At 39.5% G+C, this 25,338-nt stretch overlaps 1 protein-coding gene across 50 annotated transcripts in view; it reads right to left on the reverse strand.

Annotated features, from left to right (window-relative positions):
• TRDN (triadin) overlaps nt 1–25,338 on the reverse strand; it is a 165,881-nt gene that overhangs the window by 22,024 nt on the left and 118,519 nt on the right. For 26 of the 50 annotated variants that reach the window (XR_015948959.1, XR_004692212.3, XM_088666093.1 and 23 more), the window contains 13 exons: nt 23,132–23,167; nt 21,281–21,334; nt 18,268–18,288; nt 15,029–15,061; nt 14,881–14,919; nt 14,047–14,073; nt 13,413–13,439; nt 12,652–12,699; nt 11,223–11,246; nt 8,244–8,294; nt 5,959–6,006; nt 2,425–2,463; nt 551–577 (listed from right to left, as the gene is read on the reverse strand). Coding sequence is in view for 47 of the 50 variants with exons in the window: in XM_088666093.1 (XP_088522219.1) it covers nt 551–577; nt 2,425–2,463; nt 5,959–6,006; nt 8,244–8,294; nt 11,223–11,246; nt 12,652–12,699; nt 13,413–13,439; nt 14,047–14,073; nt 14,881–14,919; nt 15,029–15,061; nt 18,268–18,288; nt 21,281–21,334; nt 23,132–23,167 (474 nt within the window). In the remaining 3 variants the exon portion in view is untranslated. The remainder of the gene's footprint in view (nt 1–550; nt 578–2,424; nt 2,464–5,958; nt 6,007–8,243; nt 8,295–11,222; nt 11,247–12,651; nt 12,700–13,412; nt 13,440–14,046; nt 14,074–14,880; nt 14,920–15,028; nt 15,062–18,267; nt 18,289–21,280; nt 21,335–23,131; nt 23,168–25,338) is intronic. The other 24 variants (XR_015948960.1, XM_088666082.1, XM_088666080.1 and 21 more) reach the window with 13 other exon arrangements.

Genomic DNA, 25,338 nt, shown 5'->3' on the forward strand with positions numbered 1-25,338 from the left:
TAATAAGGAACATTTTCATTGACCAAACAATGGCATCTATGACCACTGCTGGATTTATGTATAAGCTGAACAAGCTATAGCTTAGGGTCCCACTCTCTTGGGGGCCCCCAAAAAAATTAAAGGGGAAAAAACTGGATGTACATTTCCAAAATGTAAGATAAAAAACAAATAAAATAAAACCTACACACAGCAGCAGTGTTTTGTGTTGTATATGCTCCTATGATGTAAGTAATGGGCCCCGCCTGCTAGCCTGCTCCCTAAAATATCACTGGTTTGCTCATTTCTATATATAGGATGCCTACATTCTGCATGGACTGGTTGCATATTTGTTATGTGCAAATGACTTTAGATACCAATTAGGTCCATAAATTACAATATAGCATATATTCAACACAAACAACAGCGACAATTTGTTGTTGACAAAGGACAGCTGTACATATAAAGGGCCCCATTACCTTCAGTAGCTTAGGGCCTTATCAAACCTAAATCCGACCCTGTCTATGACAACTGTTTATTCGTTTTTTTTCTGCTGTGCAGTTTAGCAACTTACTTGGTGGTTTGTGTTCCACTTTCTTGCCTAGAAAAATACAAAGACAACAATGAGCTACATTCATTCATAAAAATAAAGATTGCAGATGAAACTCATTTGAGCTCCGTAGCTTTATACTGTATTGCAATAATAAGATGCACCGGGGGAGCATTTGGGAGACATGGTTTAGCGCTGTTTCCATGGTGCCACATTGTTGCTGGAATTCCCTTCCCTCTGAAGTATGACGGATATTTGGTGCCAGCAAAATACTTCTTTGCCCAGGCCCTGTACAATATGTACAGCTATTTGTGAAGTGACAATTGCCTGTCTGTTGCATTGTTAATATTATATTCTTTATGCTTTGGTTTTAAATGTTATATTTTAATTTATAGGGCGTTCTGCACCCTCCATACTTCAGACTGAGGGACTGGGAGTGGCTGCCGAGACCACATAACACCGGTCTTGAAAGACCTACATTAGCTCCCAGTACATTTCGAAGCACAATTCAAAGTATTGTTGCTGACCTTTAAAGCCCTAAATGGCCTCGGTCCAGTATACCTGAAGGAGTGTCTCCACCCCCATCGTTCTGCCTGGACACTGAGGTCCAGCGCCGAGGGCCTTCTGGCGGTTCCCTCACTGCGAGAAGCCAAGTTACAGGGAACCAGGCAGAGGGCCTTCTCGGTAGTGGTGCCTGCCCTGTGGAACACCCTCCCATCAAGAAGATAAACAACTGTCTGACTTTTAGAAGACATCTGAAGGCAGCCCTATTTAGGGGAGTTTTTAATGTTTAAAGATTTATTCTGTTTTTAATGCTCTGTTGAAAGCCGCCCAGAGTGGCTGGGGAAATCCAGCCAGATGGGTGGGGTATAAATAATAATAATAAAGCATGTGTTCATTCATAAGTCCACCACGACTTATTTCTGCATGGTTTATTTATGTTACAAAGGCACAAAAAAGTACACATGTAGATGTGTATTTTGATTGTATCTTTTTACAAAGTGCATAGCTACAAACATATTTTCTCTCAATATGGTCTTTTAGCTGAGAACTATATCTCAAAATTCTGAAAAGGGCACATTAGCACATTAATTTGGGAGGTGCAGATCAGGCTAGTTCTTATTCACAAATAAGTACCGGCAATTCCCCAAACATCCCAAGTAAAATGCCAACCACACTGAAATGGTGGAGAATAAACAGGCATGGCTTAAGGGTGAATTGATCCTTTTGCAACATGCAGTATCATCCTATTACTTTGCCATGCATCAGGGATTGTAAAAAACAAAAAAGACTCTCTTCAAATAATTGATTCTGGGCCCTTATGTCCAGATATTGGTGCCTGAAGCTCTATTATTGAGGGTCTCTCTCTCTCTCATCAGTTAGTACTTTTTCTATATATTCATTTCAAGTGTTGATAAAGTTGTGCCTTAATCAGAATGCCAGAAAGATATTAATATAAACAGTACCTTCCCCTTCCACCCATGGACCAATGATTGGGATTCAGGATGAAAATCTTTCAACCAATTGAGCCATAAATTGGTAGGGCAAAAAACAAAACATATTTTTGGTAACTTGTCAGCCACTAAATCTGTCTGTATTTAACAGAATGAATGTCTCAGGACTTAAACATTTACATGACACACAACATGCAGCAATTCCAGGTCACCCACCGTTACATTTTTATTTTGGATAATAGAGGCTCACAAAATTGCTGCTGAGATGTTGAAGGTCTCCCATTAGAGAAATTAAGAACTGAAAAACATATCATCAGATATAGTGACATTTTCAAATTGAGATTATGCCCTTCACATTGACCAGTGCAATGCTTTATCTAGAGGAATAATTCAGTCTGTAGAAAACACAAATGCTTTCTGTTAAATACAGAAGTATCCCATTACCTGTTTTAGGTAGACTGACTTCCTTTTTTATGGCAGGTTCTGAGGTAAAAGAGAAACAATTTGTTTAAAAGTCATAATTGCTTGCCATAATTCATTTTACTGCATTCATTATTCCTTGCCTCCTATATTTGATACTAGTTTTTTATGGCAGTGCAAAAATATATATTGAGAAATTATTTTTAATCGTCAAGCATATTCAATATAAAAGTTGAAACAAGCAGCTCAGCTCATAAATCACACAATGAATTGAAACTTCACCACCACCCAATTATGGAAAGAGATTTGATAGGGTGGGGAATAAGCACCATATCATCTATTTTCTTGTTGGGTGCCTACATGGCTATGTAACATTGTCTTGGATCCCCAGTTGCCCCTCCATTAGCAGAAGTGCTTCTCACATTCACCAGTGATACCAGGGGGAGGCAACTTTTGCTGTTCTGGAAAGTCCCCCAGCCCTGATTTTTTGGAAGGCACGGGGGAAAGGAAAGTTAGCAAAAAAATAAGCTGTGTGCGAGGGGCAACCCCACCCTTTCCACCAGTTCCGCAATTGGGAAGTTAGGATTAGGGATGTCAAAGATGGAAAGAGGAGCAGAAATCACCAGCCAATGTTCACTTATTTGTCCAATGTCTAGAACTGAAATCAATACATTTGTTGTTGTTACCACTTTCAGGCTACAAAGCTTGTTGCTTTCAGTTCACACACGTTATGTAATTGTTTACTTCTCCCACTTCTTCTAGTTGTACTAGGTTTCCTTTGGTTTAAAATGAATGGGATGGAATAACATAATGACAATGTAGGTAACCAGTGGTAGCCACCCCATGTCAACAGAAAGGGAAGCAGTTTTCCTAACCTTACCTTTTTGTAAAAAGGTAAAGGTAAAGGACCCCTGACAGTTAAGTCCAGTCGCGAACGACTCTGGGGTTGCAGTGCTCATCTCCCTTTACTGGCCGAGGGAGCCGACGTTTGTCCACAGACAGTTTTTCCGGGTCGTGTGGCCAGCATGACTAAGCCGCTTCTGGCGAACCAGAGCAGTGCACAGAAAGGCCGTTTTACCTTCCTGCCAGCTGGAGTGGTACCTATTTATCTACTTGCACTTTGACGTGCTTTCGAACTGCTAGGTTGGCAGGAGCTGGGATCGAGCAACGGGAGCTCACCCCGTCGCGGGGATTCGATCTGCCGACCTTCCGATTGGCAAGCCCTAGGCTCAGTGATTGACCCCACAGCACCACCCGCATCCCTTACCTTTCTGTACTGGAAGGCAAAAGTGGGAAAAGGGGTGGGGTGGGGGTACTCAAGCCAGTGGCTTGAAAGTGCAAGGTTGCTGGTGTAGCATGGTTGTTGATATCAGCTGGTGAAACCGTCCAGTCAGCAACTATGCATTGCTCAGTGCTGGCTCTGACACCTTTGGCTTCCACTACCACCTCATAACTTAGAAAAGGAAGGTTGAGAATGAACCCCCCCTTTGCCATGACACCATTAACTGCTTCCACTAAATAAAGACACTAGACAATTTCTACAAAGAAATCGCCCACATCTTTTTGCTCATTCTATCTTCATATGCAGCACAGACTTGTAGAGAATGAAACAGCTACATTGCAAATAGTAAGAAAGCTGTGCACCTTTTAATGCTAAATGTCTGTTACTGTCAAAGATGCACAGATGACGAAATACCTTTAATCTAAATAGCAATGCTATAGCTGCACAGTGTTTCTTTGCATATTGTTACGCAATGGGAGGAAAAATCAGAGTGAGTCTGTCTCCATGGATTTCTACAGGGCACTGAATCTTTATAGTCTTTCTTTTTTCTTTTTGCAAGGTCTTTTTTAGACCCTATTTTGTAGGATCTGTGTGGCATGTCACTTATTGTGGGTTTTTTTTTAAAAAAAGAGGGGTCTAATAAAGCACAGCACTGCACATAGGATGCTTGCAGCCAATTTACACATAGGGGTTATGTTTTTCTGACAAAATGTCAATGTCCTGTCACAGACATTCAACATCACGGTGCACATTCAGTTTACTCTGGAAAATACTGCGTTCATATTATATAAATTCAAGCAGATAAAAATGACTGAGAGCTGGTTCAGATCTCTGGTCCCACACTGAAATTCCTTGTGTGGCACAAAATGGTGTAAACGAGTTCATGCGTGAATTGGAGCTATTTGCTCAATATCTTTGAATTTCTCCATCCCACAAGGATCACAGATATTGGACAAATTGTGCATATGTTCAAAGGTATGAATGCTTGACTTACAAATGTGACATAATTTGTGAAGTGCCAGGTATAGATATTTCCATAGCCCGGATATTTCCATCTATTAGTAAGACCTTCCCTTTCCATGCTAAATGTCTCAACCTGCCCTTAGTCCTAGAGTGACATAACTCCATTGCACTGAAAAGGGGAAGTTAGCAATTCTTCTCCAGATCAGATTTCAAACTGAGCCAGAGAAGAATTTGGGGGCTTGTAAACCTCACCTCTACTTTGGAGTGGGCTGTAAGCAGGGCATCTCACCTAATAACATCAGTACTGAAAAGATAATTTAATAAGAAGCTAACTTTTTGAACCCTCCTCACCGCCATATGCTTATATTCTGGAAGGAAAAAGCCTTATTTAAGTTGACAGAAAAGGAATGTAAAAACATGGATCTGAGTGGCATTTTTGCTTAACATATAACATAGCATGGTAGTTGCATTTCTGAGCAACTAGAGTGTTCCTTCATTTTTGCTGCCTCTGAAAAAAAATATCCAATTTTCTTAGTTTACAAATATGGAAATGTTAAGCTTTAATTAGGTGTACTCGCTGCAACATGGAAAATAATATACATACCATCTTAGCATAAGATGCTTTAGCTGTTGCAGAATGGGTACAACAGTACTTCTGCTGGATTAGAATATAGCTAAAGTTGACCATGAAAGTGAAGAATGCCCTATACTCCAACATCCACCATTTTTTCTATAATAGAGTCACAGTAGCAGCTCTATAGTCAAAGTGGATGGGCTTTTCATTATTCAGTCATTTTGGAGCCTGAACATTCTGTTCAACATAAAGTCAAAACAAGTTCATTATATGATAGATGTTTCGTTTGTGTGCCTTTAGTTTCTACAGCGAAAGCCCATTATGTAGTCCTAAAGTTTGTGGCGAGGAAGACAACTGAGGTTGATGGGTGGCTGAAGGGAGATTAAGTTGTAAGTGAGCATGCCATGCTACAAGACACAGAAAATGTGTCCTGGTGCCCTGTAACCAATAAACACATTCTACAGTTACACATACTGTGCTCACTTACAACTTAGCTGACATGCAGTTCAGTTACACCTTTCCTTCATCTTTATCGATGAGAGTAAAACATCCTCAAACTTTTGATAATTTCTCTGCTTTCTGTTGTGTGCGAATTTGTATATGTCTTAACTCTCAGCAACAAAAGTCATTCTAATCTTAGAATAGTCCTGGTAAATAAATGAATAACAAGTTTGCAGCTATCAATTCTCCATGAAAGAACCCATGAACTTAAAAAGCTATGCAACTTTACAAATGGCACCTTTCTCTTTGGCAGCAACTGGAGGCTTCACTTTTTCTTTTGCAGCATCTAGGGGGAAAATAATAATTAATCCTGTGCTTACAAATTGTTTCTTCTCTACGAGTCCTGAGAAGTATGTGAATAGTTCCAAGTGTTCAGTTTTCAAACTTGCATTGTGAAGTTTTACAGCATCAGAGATCAACAAGCTCAGCTGTACTTATGAGATGATTATAATACCAGTCAATTCACATGCTCTGAATATTTCATTTGATGTAGCAAAATAATCTGGCCACATGAAGTGTCAATTATCAGTAATTCCTCCCCCTAATATGGCTTTCCAAGCATCATAACTTTCCCTGGAAGCTCAGGAAAGAGATTGGGTTGAGGCAGAAGACTTAAGATGTTTAATGTTGAAAATTGAAATCAATTAGCTTCATAGTGTAAAAACTAAACATTATCCGTCCATGAAAGCAAGGAGCTTCCTGTCATGGAAGGAGAGTTGCATTTGTGGAAGGGGCCCTTCCATTCAAATCCATTCAATTCTCCTTCCACTTCTCTCTGTCTGTCTCACCTCACCCCCCATGTGTCAACTTAACTGTGTTAACGCAGAGTAAATACGTACTGAACGCAATTAGAAAATATAGGTCTCCACACCTTCCTCTAAAGTCCATTCACATCTCTTGGTGTTTTAGGTTGGAATTCAATATTCTGCTTGGTCGAGGCTAGAGTTTTGTATTTTCTATGTAATTACAGGGTGCACCTATTGCATTGTTTTATTTTGCAGCTGTCTTCAATGCAATTTAACCAAAGCTGGCACTGAATTTTGGCATTTAAATTGTCATGACCTTGACTCTGCAATTATTTTAGCAATTGAATAAATAGCATGTGGTTCAAATCTTGCTAAATGTCATCTCCTGTTGGTGTTGAACCACTGACCTTTCACATGCCGAGATCAGTGATGCTTTGGTAGGAATAGATTGGGACTGATGTGTCGGAAGCCACGAAATCATTTTGGGACTTCCTGAATATCACTTGGTTGGAGTCAAAGAATGCTGTAGCGTATAGCAGCCCTAATTGCATCCGATTATAATCTGCTTGACCTGATATGGTATTTTAAATGCAAGCCTTCTTAAAGGCAATGAATAGGCAAATGTCAAGACAGATAAGCTTCCATATATAAACTAAATGTACAAATGATCACATTCCTTGTTATCTCACATCCTATAGATACATGCAAATACAAGACTAGTTATGCTGGGTCAAGACCAAATATTTATTTAGTAGCCTTGGCAGCTTTGAATGGGACAAACAAATGAAAACCTGTAGAAGTTTTCTAACCATGAAACTAACTGTAATATGTGAAGAGGGAAGCCACAAATCTCTCTTAAGGTGAGAAGAACTGATATGACATAGTAGGCTCTACTTATGAGTTGGGATGGAGGATAAATTCGATTCAGTATGCATATAAAGCCAAATCTATAAAATTCACACTTTCTGAAGCAATACACAAACTAAAACACAGCTATCCATTGAAGATCACACTTAACTGAATTTTATGATGCAGCTCTCCAACCAACCAATGTTTACAAAAATACATATATAAGGGGAAAGTGTGCATACAAATGAGGATATTAGTGAAAATAGCATACAAATATGGATTATATTAGGGGAAAATCCTTTTAAAAATGAGTACATTAGCCAGAGCTGCACATGAAATATGTTTATTGGGAGAAATCCACACCAATATGCTGGTGAATTTTCATGAGGAATTTTTAAATCAAGAAATTGCAAATTGCTACAAAATGTGGAGAACTGAATTTAAGACTGAAAAAATGAGAAACTGAAATAAAGGAAATTGACAGATCCTAATGCATGAGTATAATATAAGATTGTGTTGGTTGGGAAGATTGCAATGTAAGTGTCTCTTAGCAGTGAGCCTGGTGACACAGGGATTGTAAATTAGAATGGGAAAATGGAAGTCAAGGATACCTGGTCTTTTAAATGGGTGTTTAAATGGCCGGAGTGAGTGTTTTTCAGCCTCTGCCTTTATGAAGTCCTGAAGGCATGTCTGTCTCAATCACACCTTCACACCAACCCATATGCTGCTGTTTGACTCCATTTATGTTATATTTGGTTTAAACTGTATTTAAACCTCTCACACATGTGCAGAAATGCTTATACTTAATTTGTGCAGAAATGCTTATATTTAATTTGGCTTAGTCAATTTTGTGTGAGCTATTTTTTAATTATAGTTTTTATTGCAATCATTCTGACTTATGTCTTTGTTTTCAATTGCATGGCATTACCTTTGTCTTTCAATGCTGGATGATGCTTTATTTCTTTTTCTTTGGCATCTTCTGAAAAAAACACAAAAACAACCCACCACCAAACAATTTCAAACAAATAATAGACTTTTCAAACTGTGTGTAAATACATACTGGCCAAATGACAGGTAATTTAGGTGAGAATGAATTATTATGAGTGAGATCCAGATTGGCTGCTCTGCAAAGAGCTCTTTCTGAAAAGTTCCTTCTGTTTACAAACAGCACAGAGATCCAGTGGAAGTTCCCTACTGATCAAAGGGAAGGGAGGAGAGGATCTCGCCAAGACTCTCTTCCTCATGCTGCCCACTTGCACCACCCCAATGCTGCTCTGGAGGGTCCCCCAACCTCCTGGAGTAGCTTTTCAGGAGAGAAAGGGGGCTGCAGGAGAAAGGAGGTATCGGTGCAAATTGCCTCCCTAGCTCCTTCCTCCAATGCAAGCAGACCTTCTTCTTCATTTAAAAACATAAAAAGGTAATACACCCAGAAGACCAATAAAACAGTGAGGATGTCCAATTAGGTAGTTTTTGGAGTATTAGGAGAATTAGAATTCTGGAGAAGGCTCTATCTTAGGGAAGGTGATTTCTGTTGGATTCTCTGCAGCCCCATCTTGCCACCTCCCATGTTGTTCTGGAAGGGCTACAGGGAAGCAGGAGTCAACCAAAAATAAAAATAAAAAATCATCCCCCCTCTTCAATAAGCACATCCCATGAACAGCATTCCAGTAATGAGAACTCCAGATCCAAGCTAAATATCTTAAGAGGGCCTACTTCATAGTGGGTTGTGACCATTCAAAGGTGGTACATCTGAATTTTGATTGTAAAAAAAATTATTCATATTATTTTCCTTGATGTAGAAAACCCTCAGCTCTCATATACAATGTGCACTGATCCTAAACACATCCTCTTCCAAGATTTCAAACAAGCTAGATTTTGCTGAGGGTTTTTATTATTTTTCTTCTGTACTCATGAATAATAACATTTAAGTGGAGCTTCCCAATTTACGTCTGGAAACTGCAATATTTAAAATCGTGGAATAACTTAGCTTATTGATTCAGAAATTTTCTTATAACCACCAACAGGAAATATGCACTGCCATTACTAAGAAGAGCTTTATGGCAATTATTTCAAAGAAAGTCATGCTGATTACTTGATTTTAGGAGATCAAACACTTTTGGAGTCTGACTCATTACTGATGTTGCCTTAAATCCCAAGTGATCTGATAAACCAGAAAATCATGCCGGAAATATTTCAGAAGCTAATGTTGTCTGCAGTGGTAATTTAGCATTTGTGATGCTGTCTTACATGTGCAATACAAATGTGGCTGAGGAACTGGAAATAAGTGATTATGGCTAGCTCAAAAAGAGTTTATTTCAGTAATGAAATATATGACTTACTTTTTGCATTTTTTTTGTCTTTGCTTGATTACATCAGACTACATATATTGCCAGCAAACCTTGCTGAAGCTAACAACTTGAACTATATTTCACTTAAAATTGAAGTACTATGATTTAGGCACAAATCTAAGCACATTTTCTTGGAAGCAAGCACCACTGAAATAATTGTAAATTAGGTCAATCTTTTTAGGACCAGATAAAATAGGAGATACATTTAATCAGTGCTTTTTTCTGGGGGCATGCATACCCCTAAGTATTTTGTGAATCTAAGTTTAGCCTCATTGTGGGGCAGTATTTCAATATGAATAGGAAAACTAGGGTAACCCTAAACATTTTTTAAGAAACCCCCCCACTGCATTTAATTATCACACATGGAACATCACTCCTCTTATTACTTTTATGTCAAATAAAAATCTAATTATCTGAAGTCTGCTCCTCCTGCAGGACAGGATATATACATGTTTATTTATATGCTCCTTTATACATTTATATTTTGACTCATATCAATCTGTCTATCTGAACATACTAGGTGAGATTCACCTAACAAGCCCTGACACCACAAACCCTGCACAAGGCCTTCTGCTTGCACAATGGGGTTCCGCCTTCTCCTCCCTCCATGCCCTCCTCACCCCTGAAATTGGCTCAATGGGGTTGGGAGAATTCCCAGAACATCATGAAGGGGGAGGAGAGGGGGATGAGTTCCATCTGGCAAGCTGCAACACTTGCAATGATGAGATGTTCACTATAACGTGACATTGAATTATACGGTATATTTTTTATACCTACCAATCCAACCAGCAAATACACACACACACACCTACTCATATGAAGTTGTGACCCAGATATTACAAGAGTCAAGAAATATGAGATGGTTTATTTGTATTGTGTCCCTTTACAGACATAAAGCTCCTCGATTCCATGGAAGTTTCCATCGGCGGAAAAGGAGGAGGAGAATTTTGATGATTTCCCCTTCTGTCTGGACACACCCCCTGCACTCCCAAATCTGTTCAAGAAGGTTGGGGAACAGTGTGGAGATGGCTCAGGAGACTGAAGGAGAAAATGTGAATTTGCTAAAGTCACATCCTTACTTTGTGGCATATAGACCGCCTCCCCCTTACCAAACAGGAAATCTATGGAAGAAAATTAGTGCAATGTGGTTTTTCTAATTGTGATCATTATTATTAAAAATCACAATTACAACTATCACACTGCACTTTTGAAATATTGTTGAATTTACCTCATAATACGTGCTTTTTGTGTTGTGGGTTAGCAAAGTGAGCAATTGTAACTATGCTTCCTACAAGGCATACTACATTTACTTGTTGTGTTCCAATTCATGCCTTATTTCTTCTTTCGGTAATGTTCAAGCTGAAACATTTGTTGAACCAAAAGAGGTTTTTGTTTTTTTAAAAAAATAATCCTGTGTTATTCTGTGGTTTGTTCAAAGAATATGTTTGTGCTGATCTTGCTGTTTCTTAAGAGGCAGAAAATGTGAACAAATAGTATATACAGGAAACGTTATTGCATAAGTGATATACAAGAGTCATAGACAATGTCATATGCCTTACTTGATTCTTTTGGTTTTGGTTTCTCTGCAAAAAGAAAAAAAAGTAACAATCCTTCAATTCCCTTAAAGTTACTAAGGCATATAATTTATTGTTAGTTTAGGGTTAAGAATAATCTGTTTAGAAACATAGCATTTGCAGAATAATTTAGTTGCTTCATACTGTTTCCTCCCTCACCAACACGTAGCAAAAGCTCTTGGGTTCCTATTTCCTTCAATCAGATCTGACTAATTCCTTAATGCAGTGTCAGCCCTAAGAATCTTCATTGGACTGAAACAATGACAGTTGAGTATGATGGATTTCTAATATTACCCAATGGCATTTCTCTTGGATGAAATGAAAGACCTAATATTTTTCACACAATATTTTATTTCTGTAATCGGTGGTTCATTTCAGGTAACCAATGTTGAAAGGAAAAGGTCACCATTATGGATGGGACAATTATTCGAATCAGGGACGATAAACAAGGTGAGAGCCCTGCTCTGCTTGCATGCAGCTGGTCCCATTTTGAGCCAAACACAGTCAGCCCCCCACTGAACTTGTCTGGATATAAATTGGGACTTGTGACCTGCTTCAACAAACATTTGCAGCTGAATCATTCAGAAAATTAATTCTACAAATCTGATCAGTTAAAATAATTAAGGCCAGAAATGTTGACCATGTCACAGGTAAATTGAATAGTATGGCCACTTCATCAACAAAAACCCACAGGTTTGTATAAAATTTGGGAATGCTGATTTATATGTACAGGTGCACATTTAGAAATAATTACCAGTACATAATGGTAGTTTCATTAGCAGTTTCATAGTGGGGAAGACAGCATAGTGTGGCTGCTTAGCCTGCTATGCCAACTGCTGGTGAGGCTCTTTAATGACCCATGTGTCCCCTTTTCAGTAGTGGCACCCACCCTGTGGAACACCCTCCCATCAGATGTCAAGGAAATAAACAACTTTCAGAAGATATATGAAGGCAGAAGATATATGAAGTTTCAGAAGATATAGGAAGTTTTGAACGTTTGATGTTTTATCCTGTTTCAATATTCTGTTGGGAATCACCCAGAGTGGCTGGGGAAACCTAGCCGGATGGGTGGGGTATGTATGTATGTATGTATGTATGTATGTATAAATAATTTTAAAGTGGATTAAGAACAGACACCCATCAAACAGAGGACTGTCTTCTGTGAGGTAGGACACATGGCCACCACAAAACTGAAGGTGACTGAATGGGTTAATTCCAGTCACTGCAGAAATATGATTAATGACATAGAAGCTGAATTTCATCAGAAACCTGATCCAGAATTATCTGTCAAGAAAGAATACTAAGGTAGCTAGAGAGACAAAATCAAGATGGTCCACTTTTTGAATGTGATTTTATTTTTAATCGCTATGGCGCTCTCCTTAGATAACATCAGCTTCACTGAGTTTCTCCTTACCTTTCTCTACCACCTTCAACGGCCTATCTTCTTTCTTTTCATGTACTGCTGCAAAACAAAGATAAGGCTTTTGTAACACTTCCAGTCTCGGGAAGAGTGGCTCAAGCAAGCTTTCTCAAAGCACTGAAAACGCTGCTGCTTATTTGAAAGCAACTGACATTATCCTGATATTGATCTAATCTACCTTTCTAATAAATGTTATAAAACTGTAGAGTTACCTTTTTTTGCCTTCCAATAAATCTGCAGGAAGAATGAAGCCTTGCACAGTTGCAAAATGAATCATGGAAAAGTCAGCTGGTATAAAACTCTAATAACATATAAGCTGGCTTATGCTGAATGAGACCGCAGGCTCACTGGTTCATGAACATCTACAATGATTGGCTATGGTTGTTGAGGGTTTCAATCAGTCTTACCTGGCCATTCTAGGGAATAAAGCCAGGAACCAGCTGCACCCCATACTGGTTGAAGGGAGTTAGGCAGCAGTAAATCACAAAGAGTTGAAGTTAACTCTTTGTACTGTGCTGACCTCATCGCCATCTTATCCCTCCTCCTCTATCGCCCATACCATGCTATCTAGTCTGCTACTGATTCATCTGCTGGAGCATGGCTTAAGGTTCCCACATGACACTATACACCCAGCTCCCAAGATTATTAAATTGCACAAACCCATCCTATGTTCACCTTGACCATGGACACAGTCCAAGCACTATACCATATATTGTATAAATCTAATTTTACTGTAAAATGTAAACAGTACTGACCTTTTGGCTTATGAACTTCTGTGGTCACTGTGAAATAAAACAGAAAAACAACAACATTCTGAAAATTTAATGGACATCTAGGATTTATCCAAAACACTCTTGTTAGGGGCAGCTGTGTAAATGGAGAAAATAAATCAATAAAAAGAAACAGCTTCGAGTTGCTGCAACAAAGGTTTCCCTTCAGTTTTAGCAGAGCTCTCAATGCAAATCCTTTCCTGGTTCAGGAAAGGGTTGCATCAGAATCCCCTTCTAAAATGAAGGTGGTGGTGGTGGGGAAACATTCATTTTAGCAGCTCCATGGGGATCTGGGTTGTGGAGCAAAAAAGCTCGTGCCATCTCCGCTTTAAGGAAAAGGACAATGCGTGAAGGAAAAGGACAATGCTTGAAGTGGTAAGGCACCTGCATAGCCAGTGGAATGTCTCTGACACCTCCACTTTTTAAAAAGGAGCACTGGTAGCAAGGCTGGGAAAAACCTTTTCCTAATACAGTACCTGATATCACTGCCAGGTTGAGCAGCAGTGAATTAGATGCACCCATTATATGTCTCAATATAATGAAGCATGTGATATTACAAGATGCCATAGCATTATATATATATATATTCGGGATATACATTTAAATTTTAATCTCTCACCTTTTGGTTTATGAGCTTCATGTGCCACTGAAAAATTAAACAAAGAATTTCAGTGCGTTCAAACTACATATATACAGCTCAGGGGGGAAGGGGGATAGCTTAGTGGTAGAAGTGCATGCCTTGAATGCAGAAAGTCCCAGGTTCAATTCCTATTATCTCCACAAAGGAGTGGGAAAAGATCCCTGTCTGAAACCTTGGAGAATTACTGCTAGTCACTGTAGACAATACAGAACTAAATGATAGACCATTTGGTCTGACTCGGTATAAGGCAGCTTCTTATGTTCCTATGTGCCGTGGCCACCTGAAACAAAGCTCTCCTACCCAAGACCTCAAGCAAAGATGCTTTGACCAAAGGATCCACCAGTAAATCATCCCATTTCAAACTGGTGTATTAATAGTATTGAGGGCCACAATGCATACATTGTCTGTATGAAATTTACATGCCTTTTAAAAAAAACCTGGCCTGCAGGAAACACTGTGATGGGGGAAACCATTGCAATGAACAACAGGTTATGGTATTTGCTTTTTGGTTAGTTAGTTAGTTTTATAAATATTTTTATTGATTTTTAATTTCAAGTAACAAAACATACCCACACTTGCTGATCTGTTTGCTCATGGAATTTAGATTCTACTTTTTAACATAAAAAGCACAGGGAACCCATGGTGGTTAGAATCGCCTCCAAATGATTTCTAGCCATGTTCTCCATTTTAATCCACTAGTTAATTGTTGTAAGGCATACTGAATTTTATAGCATTTAGTTAATTTAAAATTTTAGCTTAGAGATAAAATAGGAGAGCATTAAGTTCTATGATAACATTTCCCTCATGTCTTACCAGCTGCTTTGACAGGCACATCCTTCTTTGGGAGCTTGGCTGAAACACAAACACAAAAGGAGAAATAGTTGGTTATTGCATATCTGGAACAGGTGCATTATCAGTATGTTTAAAGAAAGCAAAGATTTGAAAAAATGAGCATATTTACCTGTTTCTACTGGCTTTTCTTTCTTGTGCGGTTCTACAAAGTTGGAGGAACAAAGCCAGATAATTTTTTTCTGCATTTTGAGGTTTACAGTGAAGATTAGAACCATTACACAGAATGAGATAGCAGACTGAGATTGCAGAACTCTGAACTGCATTACTTTAGCATGCAGGCAGGAGGCAACATTTTGAATGTTCCCCCCATATAGCCAACTTCTGCATGTAATAAGTTGGGGCATGAATGGGGCTATGCAAAATCTTTTTAATGTACTAGTTTACTAGATGCAAGGAGTGGGCAACTTTGAGAAATACCTAAATTGAGTTTAATGATGTACTAGCAGTAGTTTGATTATGGTCTTGATCTAACATGATAGAATGCGCTCAAGCACTTTGTTGGATTCCACTCAGAAGTGGGAAATGGGTTGTTTTTTTAGCCTGAGGGATGGATAATTGTGGTGGCCCTGGCCAGAGGCAAACATGGGTGGGGCCTAAGGTAAAATGGGTAGATAAATATATACAGTATGATGTTTTGGCTCCGGCTTCTGAGTGCCGAGACACTTTTGGTTCCCCCAATAGTTGTTGTTTTTTAATGGGCCCGGCCCCCTAAATGTTCAGAGGGCATTCAGCTTCGACCTCTGGCTCTCACGATGTCAGGCCATTGCAGGATGTCATGTGAGCCATGTCAGGATGTCATGCAACATCACATGCATGACATCAGGACATCACGTTGGGCCCCCTCAGTCATGTTGAGAAGATGGCACTTCTGTTACAGCATGTTACATTCCAACCATACAAAATTCAAAGGTTTCTACATCCAGCTTTAGAAACATTATCATAGTTCAAGGACACACTCCAGTTAGGTAAAAGGACTTGTGGAACAGTGCCAGAGAGGGATATGGCCTAGGGCAGGCACGTCCAACTCCCAAGTGGCAGCGATCTACTCAGAGTATTAAAAAAACAGGCAGTGATCTACCCATTGTCATTGGAGGATGGACCAGAGTCAATGAGCTTCTTTTAGGAAGCCAGAGTTGTTTTTGGAGGAATATCACTAAGATTCGAAGATCGACCAGGATCAACCAGGGCACCCTGCGATTGACCAGTGGATCGCGATGCACCTGTTGGACATGCCTGGCCTAGGGAAAGCCCTACGTCCCAGATGGAGAGGCCTGGAGGTGTTTATTATTTTGAAATTCTTCATGTCATAGCCTTTGATTAAGATCAAACTACGTGAACACTCCTCTAAGAGCTGACTCATATTCATTAGGATCACACCCCAACCTGCCTTCAATGGCCTTCTACCTTCACACTAGGGGAAGGGATAGCAGGAAGGGGTGTGGGTGCTCTCTCTCTGCTACCTGTGTGTGCATGAAAACTGGCAAGAGAAGAGAGGATATTTGGGTGTCCGGTGAAGATATGCTTGCATGACCTTGAGGACTTGCTAAGCCAATTAGGGAGTTGTTTGTCCTTCCCTATGAGAGAAGCCTAAGGTTGTCTACTACGTTCAGGGAAAATATGAACCAATGACTTCTTAGATCACAACTCAGATCTTAGCCTGTATGCTAGAGTAACTCTGAGCTACCATTCACACAAAGCAATAGACTACGACGTACTTTGTTGTAAATAGTATACCTTGTTTGCAAACCAACCAATTCTCAACAATCTTAATGTATATTTGGTAGCAGACATGTCCTTTAAATAACCTCTATTGTCAAAAACACTGACATGTCATTTTAAAATCTCATCAATATAGTTTTGATGTAAATTCAGAGTTTGCTGAAATATGCGTCAGGTTTTTTCTCACAGCTAGCTTGCTCCCCCTGCCTGATTCATGCAGTAATCTCATTGTTCAAGTAATGTTTTCAGTGTACTCAATATGATTGTTGAAAAACATGAATCATGGCATCACATCTGTCAGCTTCTTATAACTGCCCCTGATGACACACACGTATGCTCCCGTTAAAATTATGATAGGAGAAAGATGTTCTGAAGTAAAGCTTTAAATGGAGTTTTGGGCAGACCACTATACATACACCTATGTCCATAGTTACAGGTAGGTAGCCGTGTTGGTCTGAGTTGAAGCAAAATAAAAAAATTCCTTCAGTAGCACCTTAAAGACCAACTAAGTTCATATTTTGGTATGAGCTTTCGTGTGCATGCACACTTCTTCAGATACACACTGAAGAAGTGTGCATGCACACGAAAGCTCATACCAAAATATGAACTTAGTTGGTCTTTAAGGTGCTACTGAAGGAATTTTTTTATTTTACCTATGTCCATGTTATTAATACTTAGAGGGAACCAGATTATGTTGCTGACCGTGCTGCAGAAAATCTACAAATCTCTAGGCACTAAGGTTCCATGATGTACAAACATGGTTTCTTGGAAACAGAAGCATTGGGATTGAGTGGACTCCACAAAAGGACCTCTGTTAGCCTTCTGCTACTGCCATGAGCCTGCACGGCAGAAGCCAAGGCCATGAGGAACTTTGGGAGACTTTGCAGTACATGTTTCTGTACTGTAGTAGCCAATATGGTACCCACAAGATGTTACTCAACTCCACCTCCCATTTAAAAGTTTTACAGTTCAGAGCTGATTTTATGTTTTGAGGTTTCTTTTAAATCCCGTATCACTGATACAGTTTTAAAGTAGATAATCCAAATCTGCATCTTTGAGTGTCATAACTCTACAAAATTCAGCTTTCAGTTTAAACATTTAATTCTTTCCAATTTTCGCATTCAAATATCCTCACGCATAACTTCATAGTTCCAACACTGAGGAATGAGAGCTTAGGCTGGAACGGCATCACCCAGGCTGGCATGGTGAAGACTGGGTGATATTGGACATGTTGCCAGATTAGACATCATGTGGCAGCAGCAAGGCTGGCTCAGAATCCAGCAGATCCAATGCCGGCGAAACCTCGCCTCCTCCCTTCTTTGTTTTAGGGGATTTCACAAGCTATGGGCAGTGGCGATACCACCAGAGGTAGCTTCTCCCTGAGCACTGCTTGGGCAGGCAAACTGTGGTGTATTTTTGTTGGTGGGGATTTACCACTAGCAGAGGATGGTGAAGCCAGGCAACCTCCACCCCAGGTAGCACAGTTAGATATTTTATTTTTATTGTTGGATTCTAGCAAATCATCTATCTTAAAGTAGCATGGTCCTCGAAAATTTTCACAAATTCTGGCTTGTGTTTTTTTTTAGTAGGCAAAACAGAGAATGGTTTGCATAGCTCTTGCAAGCCTACCTGCTATTGACTTCTTGGCAACTTTAAAAAAAAAAGGAAAAGGGAAATTGTTTATTTTTCTTGTATGTACCACAGTGGAGTTTTGTACAGTCAACAGTAATTGCTTTATAATGTAGATATAATTCTGCTGAAGGATGTCTTCATTCAGCTGAGAAACACTTATACAATTCCCCTGAACATGCTTTAAGTGTTGATTTTATATTTCCAAAGGAAACATATACTTCAGAATGCAAGGTCTTCTTTAAAACAAAGGAATCATATGCTGTCAAGGAAGAGTAGTATTTGGACCCGCAGGAGCTTGCAGTTGTTTCATGCTGTGCTATCAAGGGAACAGAACTATTAACGATAACTTGCAGTACATTTGTCAACTGCTATGAAGGCTATCCTGGTCAGTAAGTGGCGTGCTAATGAAGTCCCTTCTGACACACAGTGGTTAGATAAAGTCTGGGATATATCCTATAATGTGGAATTGACCCATCAAAGGTTAGTAAGCTTAGACAGGTTGTTTATGGCTCATTTCTCACACATAGATAGGATTGTGGTTTGCTGTTCCCTTTATGATAGGGGAGGATTAAAGCAGAAATGCACTCACAGTACACATCATTGTGTGCACCATGACATGTGAATACTGTACTGTTAACAAGAAGCTCTCCATATAGTCTTTGTTTTGTACTAATTGAACAATGACCACTTTATAATAATTTTTGTTGCCATTAGACTGACTGCACCCTTTTCAATTTCTGTATTAAAAGTTTTATGACTGCTGTTGAATCCATCTGTTTGGTAATTCATTAACAACACAAGACTCTTTAAAACTTATTGCTAATGTCTCATTGTGTTGGGTAACACTGTATCCCAGGCACCCCCAAACTTTGGCCCTCCAGATGTTTTGGACTACAATTCCCATCTTCCCCAACCACTGGTCCTGTTAGCTAGGGATCATGGGAGTTGTAGGCCAAAACATCTGGAGGGCCAAAGTTTGGGGATGCCTGCTGTATCCAGTATTTTGAATGAATCTATCACATTACAGTGGTACCTCTTGTTGGGAATGGGATCCGTTCCGGCGGCCTGTTCGCAACATGAAAAGGTTGCAACATGGAGCACCGCATCTGCGCATGTGCAAAGCGCGATTTAGCGTTTCTGCGCATGCTCGCAGGTTACAGACACTCCGAACCCAGAAGTAACCTGTTCCGGGACTTCCGGGTTTGGCGCGTCCATAACCTGAAAAGACGCAACATGAAGTGGACATATCATGAGGTATGACTGTATGTGGATTGTGTGATATATATTTCTTTTAAAAACTATAATAAATCAATTGTATAAAAAAATCAATTACGTTTCTGCCTTCCTTAACACAGCGGGAAGAAAATAACATCGTTCTGGTGTATTTCATTTTGGATTTAAAATGGTTAATTTGAGGACAGATAAGTACATCTCCCTTGAGGGGAGTATCTCAAGAATGATACCACATTGGAAGCTCCACCCAATTCAGTCTTCTTCATTTCTAAAATGTTGTCCTGACAATATGCAAGATGGACAAGAGGGGAGGTCTTCACACAACACATAAACCAGGCATAGGCAAACTTGGCCCTCCAGATGTTTTGGGACTACAACTCCCATCACCCCTAGCTAACAGGACCAGTGGTCAGGGATGATGGTAATTGTAGTCCCAAAACATCTGCTGGGCTGAGTTTGCCTGGAGGGCCGTGTTTGCCATAAACTGTTGGGTTCGCTTCTGCAAAATATTGTGGTGACCGCCAATTTGGATAGCTTTAAAATGGGTTTACACCATAGCTGCCAAGTTTTCCCTTTTCTCACGAGGAAGCCTATTCAGCATAAGGGAATTTCCCTTTTAAAAAGGGATAACTTGGCAGCTATGGTTTACACAAATCCGTAGAGAATAAGGCTACTGATTGCTACTAGCCATCATTGCTGTATGCTACCTACTGGTATCAGAGGCAGTCTTCTTTTATATATCAATTGCTGAGGAGCACAAGAGGCAAGAGAGTTGTTTTACTGATATCCTGTCTGAAGGCTTGCCATAGGTATCTTGTTGCCCATTGTAAGCACAGGATACTAGCCTAGATGGGTGCTTCTCTCTGCCCCAACCTTCCCACCAGCCTGCTTCGTCCCAGCCCCATTCAGGTAAGGTGCATTGACAGCAGTGTCAAGAGGTCAGCTCCATGGCTCTGCCCCACCACATAGGCTGTTATCATTCAATGGTCAGCAGACCAAGTTGCTAAGCACCTCTTTTGAAATAGAAAATACAAGTAAATGGCCAGCAGGCGTTCTTTCAGTAGCTGCCAAACAGCTGGAAAGTCCTGGACTGTTCTGCCTCTGTAGCTCAATATGATGTGGTCTAAGTCTGTGGGTGATATTCAACCACATTTCATTCACAGTTGGCCCACTGAAGTTAATGAACATGACTCTATCATGCCTTCTAATTTCAACATGTCTACTCTGAGTAAAGCTTAGTAGAATACCACCCTGTGTGTCTATGAAAGGGAGTGGGGCAGAGGGGAGCTTGAGTGTTGGTGTCAGAACTGAATCAGAAGCAGAAAAATAGCTCTGGGCGGCACCTTTGGGTGGGGCTTCCTCTCTGGGGATGATGAGGAGCAGTGGGGTATACTGCAAGTTATACAGTGAGTCAACTTGGGTGTAATACTTCTATTATAGAAACAATGTAAGTCTCTGGTGGATTCTTCCTCCAAAGGAAACTAGCCCCTGGTAAGAACTGCTACTGGGACTTCCACACTGCTCAGGGAGGTTTTGTGTGCATATAACATTAGTGAAAGCTTTTCTTTCTTAACACACAACACTTGTTATAACACATGTTAGGAACTATAGACACATGCTCATAGTAGTGACACTGCACCATTATTCACAAACCCAAATGAACATTAACTTGCAGAACCCAGCAGATGGTGCTATGATGCAATGAAATGCACCATAACCAGAGCAGTTGATTGAATACATTGAAAATAAAGCAAGAGAAAACAATTTAATCATTTACCTGGTGCTGCTACTTTTACAGAAGCTGGTTGGGCTGCAGGAGCTTTTGCTGGCTCTTAAAATGAGAACAAATTAAAGCAATTACTACAAAGCATTCTATAGCAAAAACACAGAGACCCGGGGAAATTTCAGATGGAAAAGATTGCCCTTAGCATCTCTTGCATAGGAGAGCAGAGAAAGAAGATTATTAAAAATAAAGTGCCTAGCTGCATTCTACTCAATCAAAGGCATGGGGAAAGTAATGAGCAAAAACGGTTATTTGGAACCACTTGATAATTGCTTTCATTAACAAATATGGTTTTACTATTGTATCACTCTGCGCTGCATCTTAGTACAGTGGTAGTTTTCTTAGCCACATGCAGCATTTGCATATATGGCAGAAATAGTTATGGGGGAATGATTTCTCCCCCCCCCCCAGAAGGGAAGCGCAACCTTCTGAAAACATACAGCATTAAGAGTTTCCAGGATTCTTGAGGATTCAGAAATAAACAATAATACTACAGGCTGTTTCCTGAATCTCTAGCCTAGATTAGAGTCACCTGTGCTGTGCTGTGCTAGTGTCAGAAACACAAAGAACTGTGAGGGTAATGTCACTGCAGCAGGAAATAGAAGATGTTTCGGTTGCCCTCATTTTAGTCACAGTTCTCTTTCCCCCTTTTCTTCCGCTGTCCAGTGCTGGAATATACACCTTAAACAATAGGTTAAATAAAAACAATCCCTTTCATCAGTCCCAGCCCTACCCTTATGCTGAGCGAGGCAGCTGATTTGGGATGTCATGAAAGGGAAGCAAATTCTTAGTTGTTTATTTTATTTTATATTATTTTAATTGCCTGGGAGGTGAAGAGACAATTGCGGGATTTTCTGCCTCCGGTGCCAAAATACTTGGATACTATGTATCCTCATGGCATGGGGTGGGAGCACCATTGAGTATTCTGCCATCCATTTCGTGGGGATGGAGTTGGTGCTAATAACACAGTTCTATGCATGTTTTCTCAGAAGCGAGCCCCACTCTGCTCAACAGGGCTTATTCCAGGTTGCAATAAGAACTGTTATTATACCTCAAGTCAGGTACAGGGAACCTTTGGGCCTACACATGTTGCTGAACTACAACTTCCATAATCCCTGGCCACTGACCATGCTTATTAGGGCTGATGGGGGTTGTAATTCAGCAATATCTGGAGGTATCTTCACACCATTATATTATACCTGTATAAATAATGCATAATATAGAAAGGACTTTAATGAAGAGTCTCTTGTTTCTCGTGTAAGCCCCACTGAAATGGAGACTGAAGAACAGTCAAGCTTAGGCAAGTGCTTCCTATATGTTTAAGGTCACGGCATACACAGAAAAGCACAGATGCACAAGCTTCCCAGCTTTCCTTTCCAGTTCTTGACCACCAAGAACATATTCAGCTGAGATCACAGCTGACATTTCATTCCCCATGAAAGCTCTGCTTTTTTGAGACGTTAGATTAAAAAAAATAAATGAGGAAGGGAGGCAATAACTGTCAGTCACAAACAGGAATGCGGAATTGGAAATACAGTGTGAATTGATTTAGAATGGAAGAGGCAGCTGAAGTCTAAACATGTCATTTCAGAATTATAAATGGTGTCACCACCTCCTTATTTGCATCTTCTTGCAATTTTATAGCACTATCCTATGAATGCCTCTTCAGACATATGTCCCATTGAGCACAATGGAACCTGCTGTCAGGTAAGGGAATAAACGAACGAGCTGTTTTTAATTTGAGTACATTGAATCACTATCATTTGGGTACATTGGAACAGGCTGTTTTAAAACTGAGCTATATAAAAAACAGGATGTACAACCATAACTAAAAATGAGACATACTTTTGAGGTCTTTTGTCAAAACAGCTTCTTTCTTATCTGCAAGAATAAAACACACACAGAGGAATCAGCAGAGACATTGTACCAAATGCTATCACATATATTTACAAGTGATTAAATAACACAAATGCCCAAAGAACACATTTGGAGTCTTCATCCTTCATTTTGCAACACAGCACAACCTCAGGTAGAAAGGCAGCCAATTCTTCTTCTTCTTCTTCTTCTTCTTCTTCTTCTTCTTCTTCTTCTTCTTCTTCTTCTTCTTCTTCTTCTTCTATCACTCATAGCCGAGTAAGATTGTCTTCCATAAACACGGTTTTAGCAATGAGTCCGTAAGTGACTGCGGAGGCTAATTCTGGATCCACACGTCCTTCCACAGTGGGAACATTGGTTTCCGAATGGGAGTTGATCATGTTGTGGATTTGCCAAGCGTGCCTTCCTCTTAGCATGTTTCTCCCTTGCATCCTGAGTTTGAGTGTCTCCAAAGCCCATGACACTTTTGGTAAAGGCTGTTCTCCAACTGGAGCACTTGCAGGCCAGTGTTTCCCAGTTGTCAGTGTTTATACTACATTTTTTTTAGATTTGCCTTGAGACAGTCTTTAAACCTCTTTTGTTGACCACCAGCATTAGGCTACGCTTTCCATTTTAAAGTTCGGAATAGCGTAGTCACAAAAAGAACCATATTTATTTTTTATTTTTTGCAGGAATCCTATTAAATGCCCTTTCTTTGATCTAAAGCAATAAAACGCCTAGAAATTTCAAGGGGAAACTCAATTATTCTTGGGTGTACGTACATTGCTCTCTGAACTAAAAATATTTCTGGGTTAATCTGCTGCCTCTATTAGCATGTTTTCTAGGAATCACTTCAAAGCATGCTAATTACCACATTGAGATGAAATTAATCATAAAGCAGCTTTCGGCCATGGGGGTCTGCTGAAGCATTCAAGAAACGCTTTATAGTTGCCAGATATGGAAATTTTAAAAGGTGTCACTTGTAGTTGATATGAATCATTTATCACAATAATCTGCCATTACTGGAAGCTATAAAACCTGAATACACAGGCAGCATTATATGCAATACCAGATGTGAGCTACAATTAAATACTCTGAGCTCGCTTAAAAATGTTCTGAAATACTGGGATAGTGTGATATATTTTGGATAAAGAATATATTTTAAATACCTTCTTCATAGCTGTAGTGTAGTCCATACAAGTGTATTTCATTGTTGGCCTATTTTTCATACTTTACATCCTGATACTCCAAAAGAGTCAAATAAGGAGGTGATGGAATACTGAATGAACTCTCAGGAGTATTCTTTCTTTCTTTCTTTCTTTCTTTCTTTCTTTCTTTCTTTCTTTCTTTCTCTCTCTCTCTCTCTCTCTCTCTCTCTCTCTCTCCATATATATATACACGTATATGAGGTTTACATAAACACAATAAAAATACAATGGCATTTAACAAAATTTCCTTTACAATAGATTAAAATGAGATTAAAAACAAAATTATGTAGCACAAATAAAATTTAGCAGTGTTTAAAAAAAGTAAGTCTACATCTCCTTGGAAGTTCTTAAATATTATCTTAGACTGTATCAGTCTCCTGTGAGTACTTTTCAGTATACATTCATTATATGATCAGTTCCTTATTCAACATGCATTGTATCTATTGGAGAATGAAGATCTTAAGTTTTCAAAACACACCAGAAGTGAGATACAACTAATTGAGCTGCAACTATGAAAAGAACTTCACTCGCAAATCAAATGTTTAGAATGTTGCCAGGATTTTTAATATAAAAGTAATGTTTTATGAGGGGATCATAAAAACTAGTAATCGTAGCAATAATGTGAACGTTTTCAAGAAATGCAAGTCACACATTAATTATAATGGATTAGCAAAATATCAATCGTTTTGCCGTGTAGGGGGAGGGAATTATATTTTGCAAGGTCTAGTACAGTTTGTCACCTTGCATCCCCCCTGCCCCAAAATTCTTAGATCAAACATGATATTATTACAAACTCTAGAGAAGGGCTTGCCAATCCTTTGGGGTCTGTGGAAACATTTAAAAACTGAATAAACTGCAGTGAGCACAATACACATGCCACAACTCTTCTCCCTATCTATATCCCCCCCCCCAAATCCACATGACACAATTGGACTTGAAAAAAGCCTTTTGTGCGCTAAGGAAATTTTCTTTGAAGCATAAATTCAGCTG

Source organism: Zootoca vivipara, chromosome 3 (assembly GCF_965207765.1).
Source record: "Zootoca vivipara chromosome 3, rZooViv2.hap1.1, whole genome shotgun sequence".
Taxonomy (NCBI): Eukaryota; Metazoa; Chordata; class Lepidosauria; order Squamata; family Lacertidae; genus Zootoca; species Zootoca vivipara.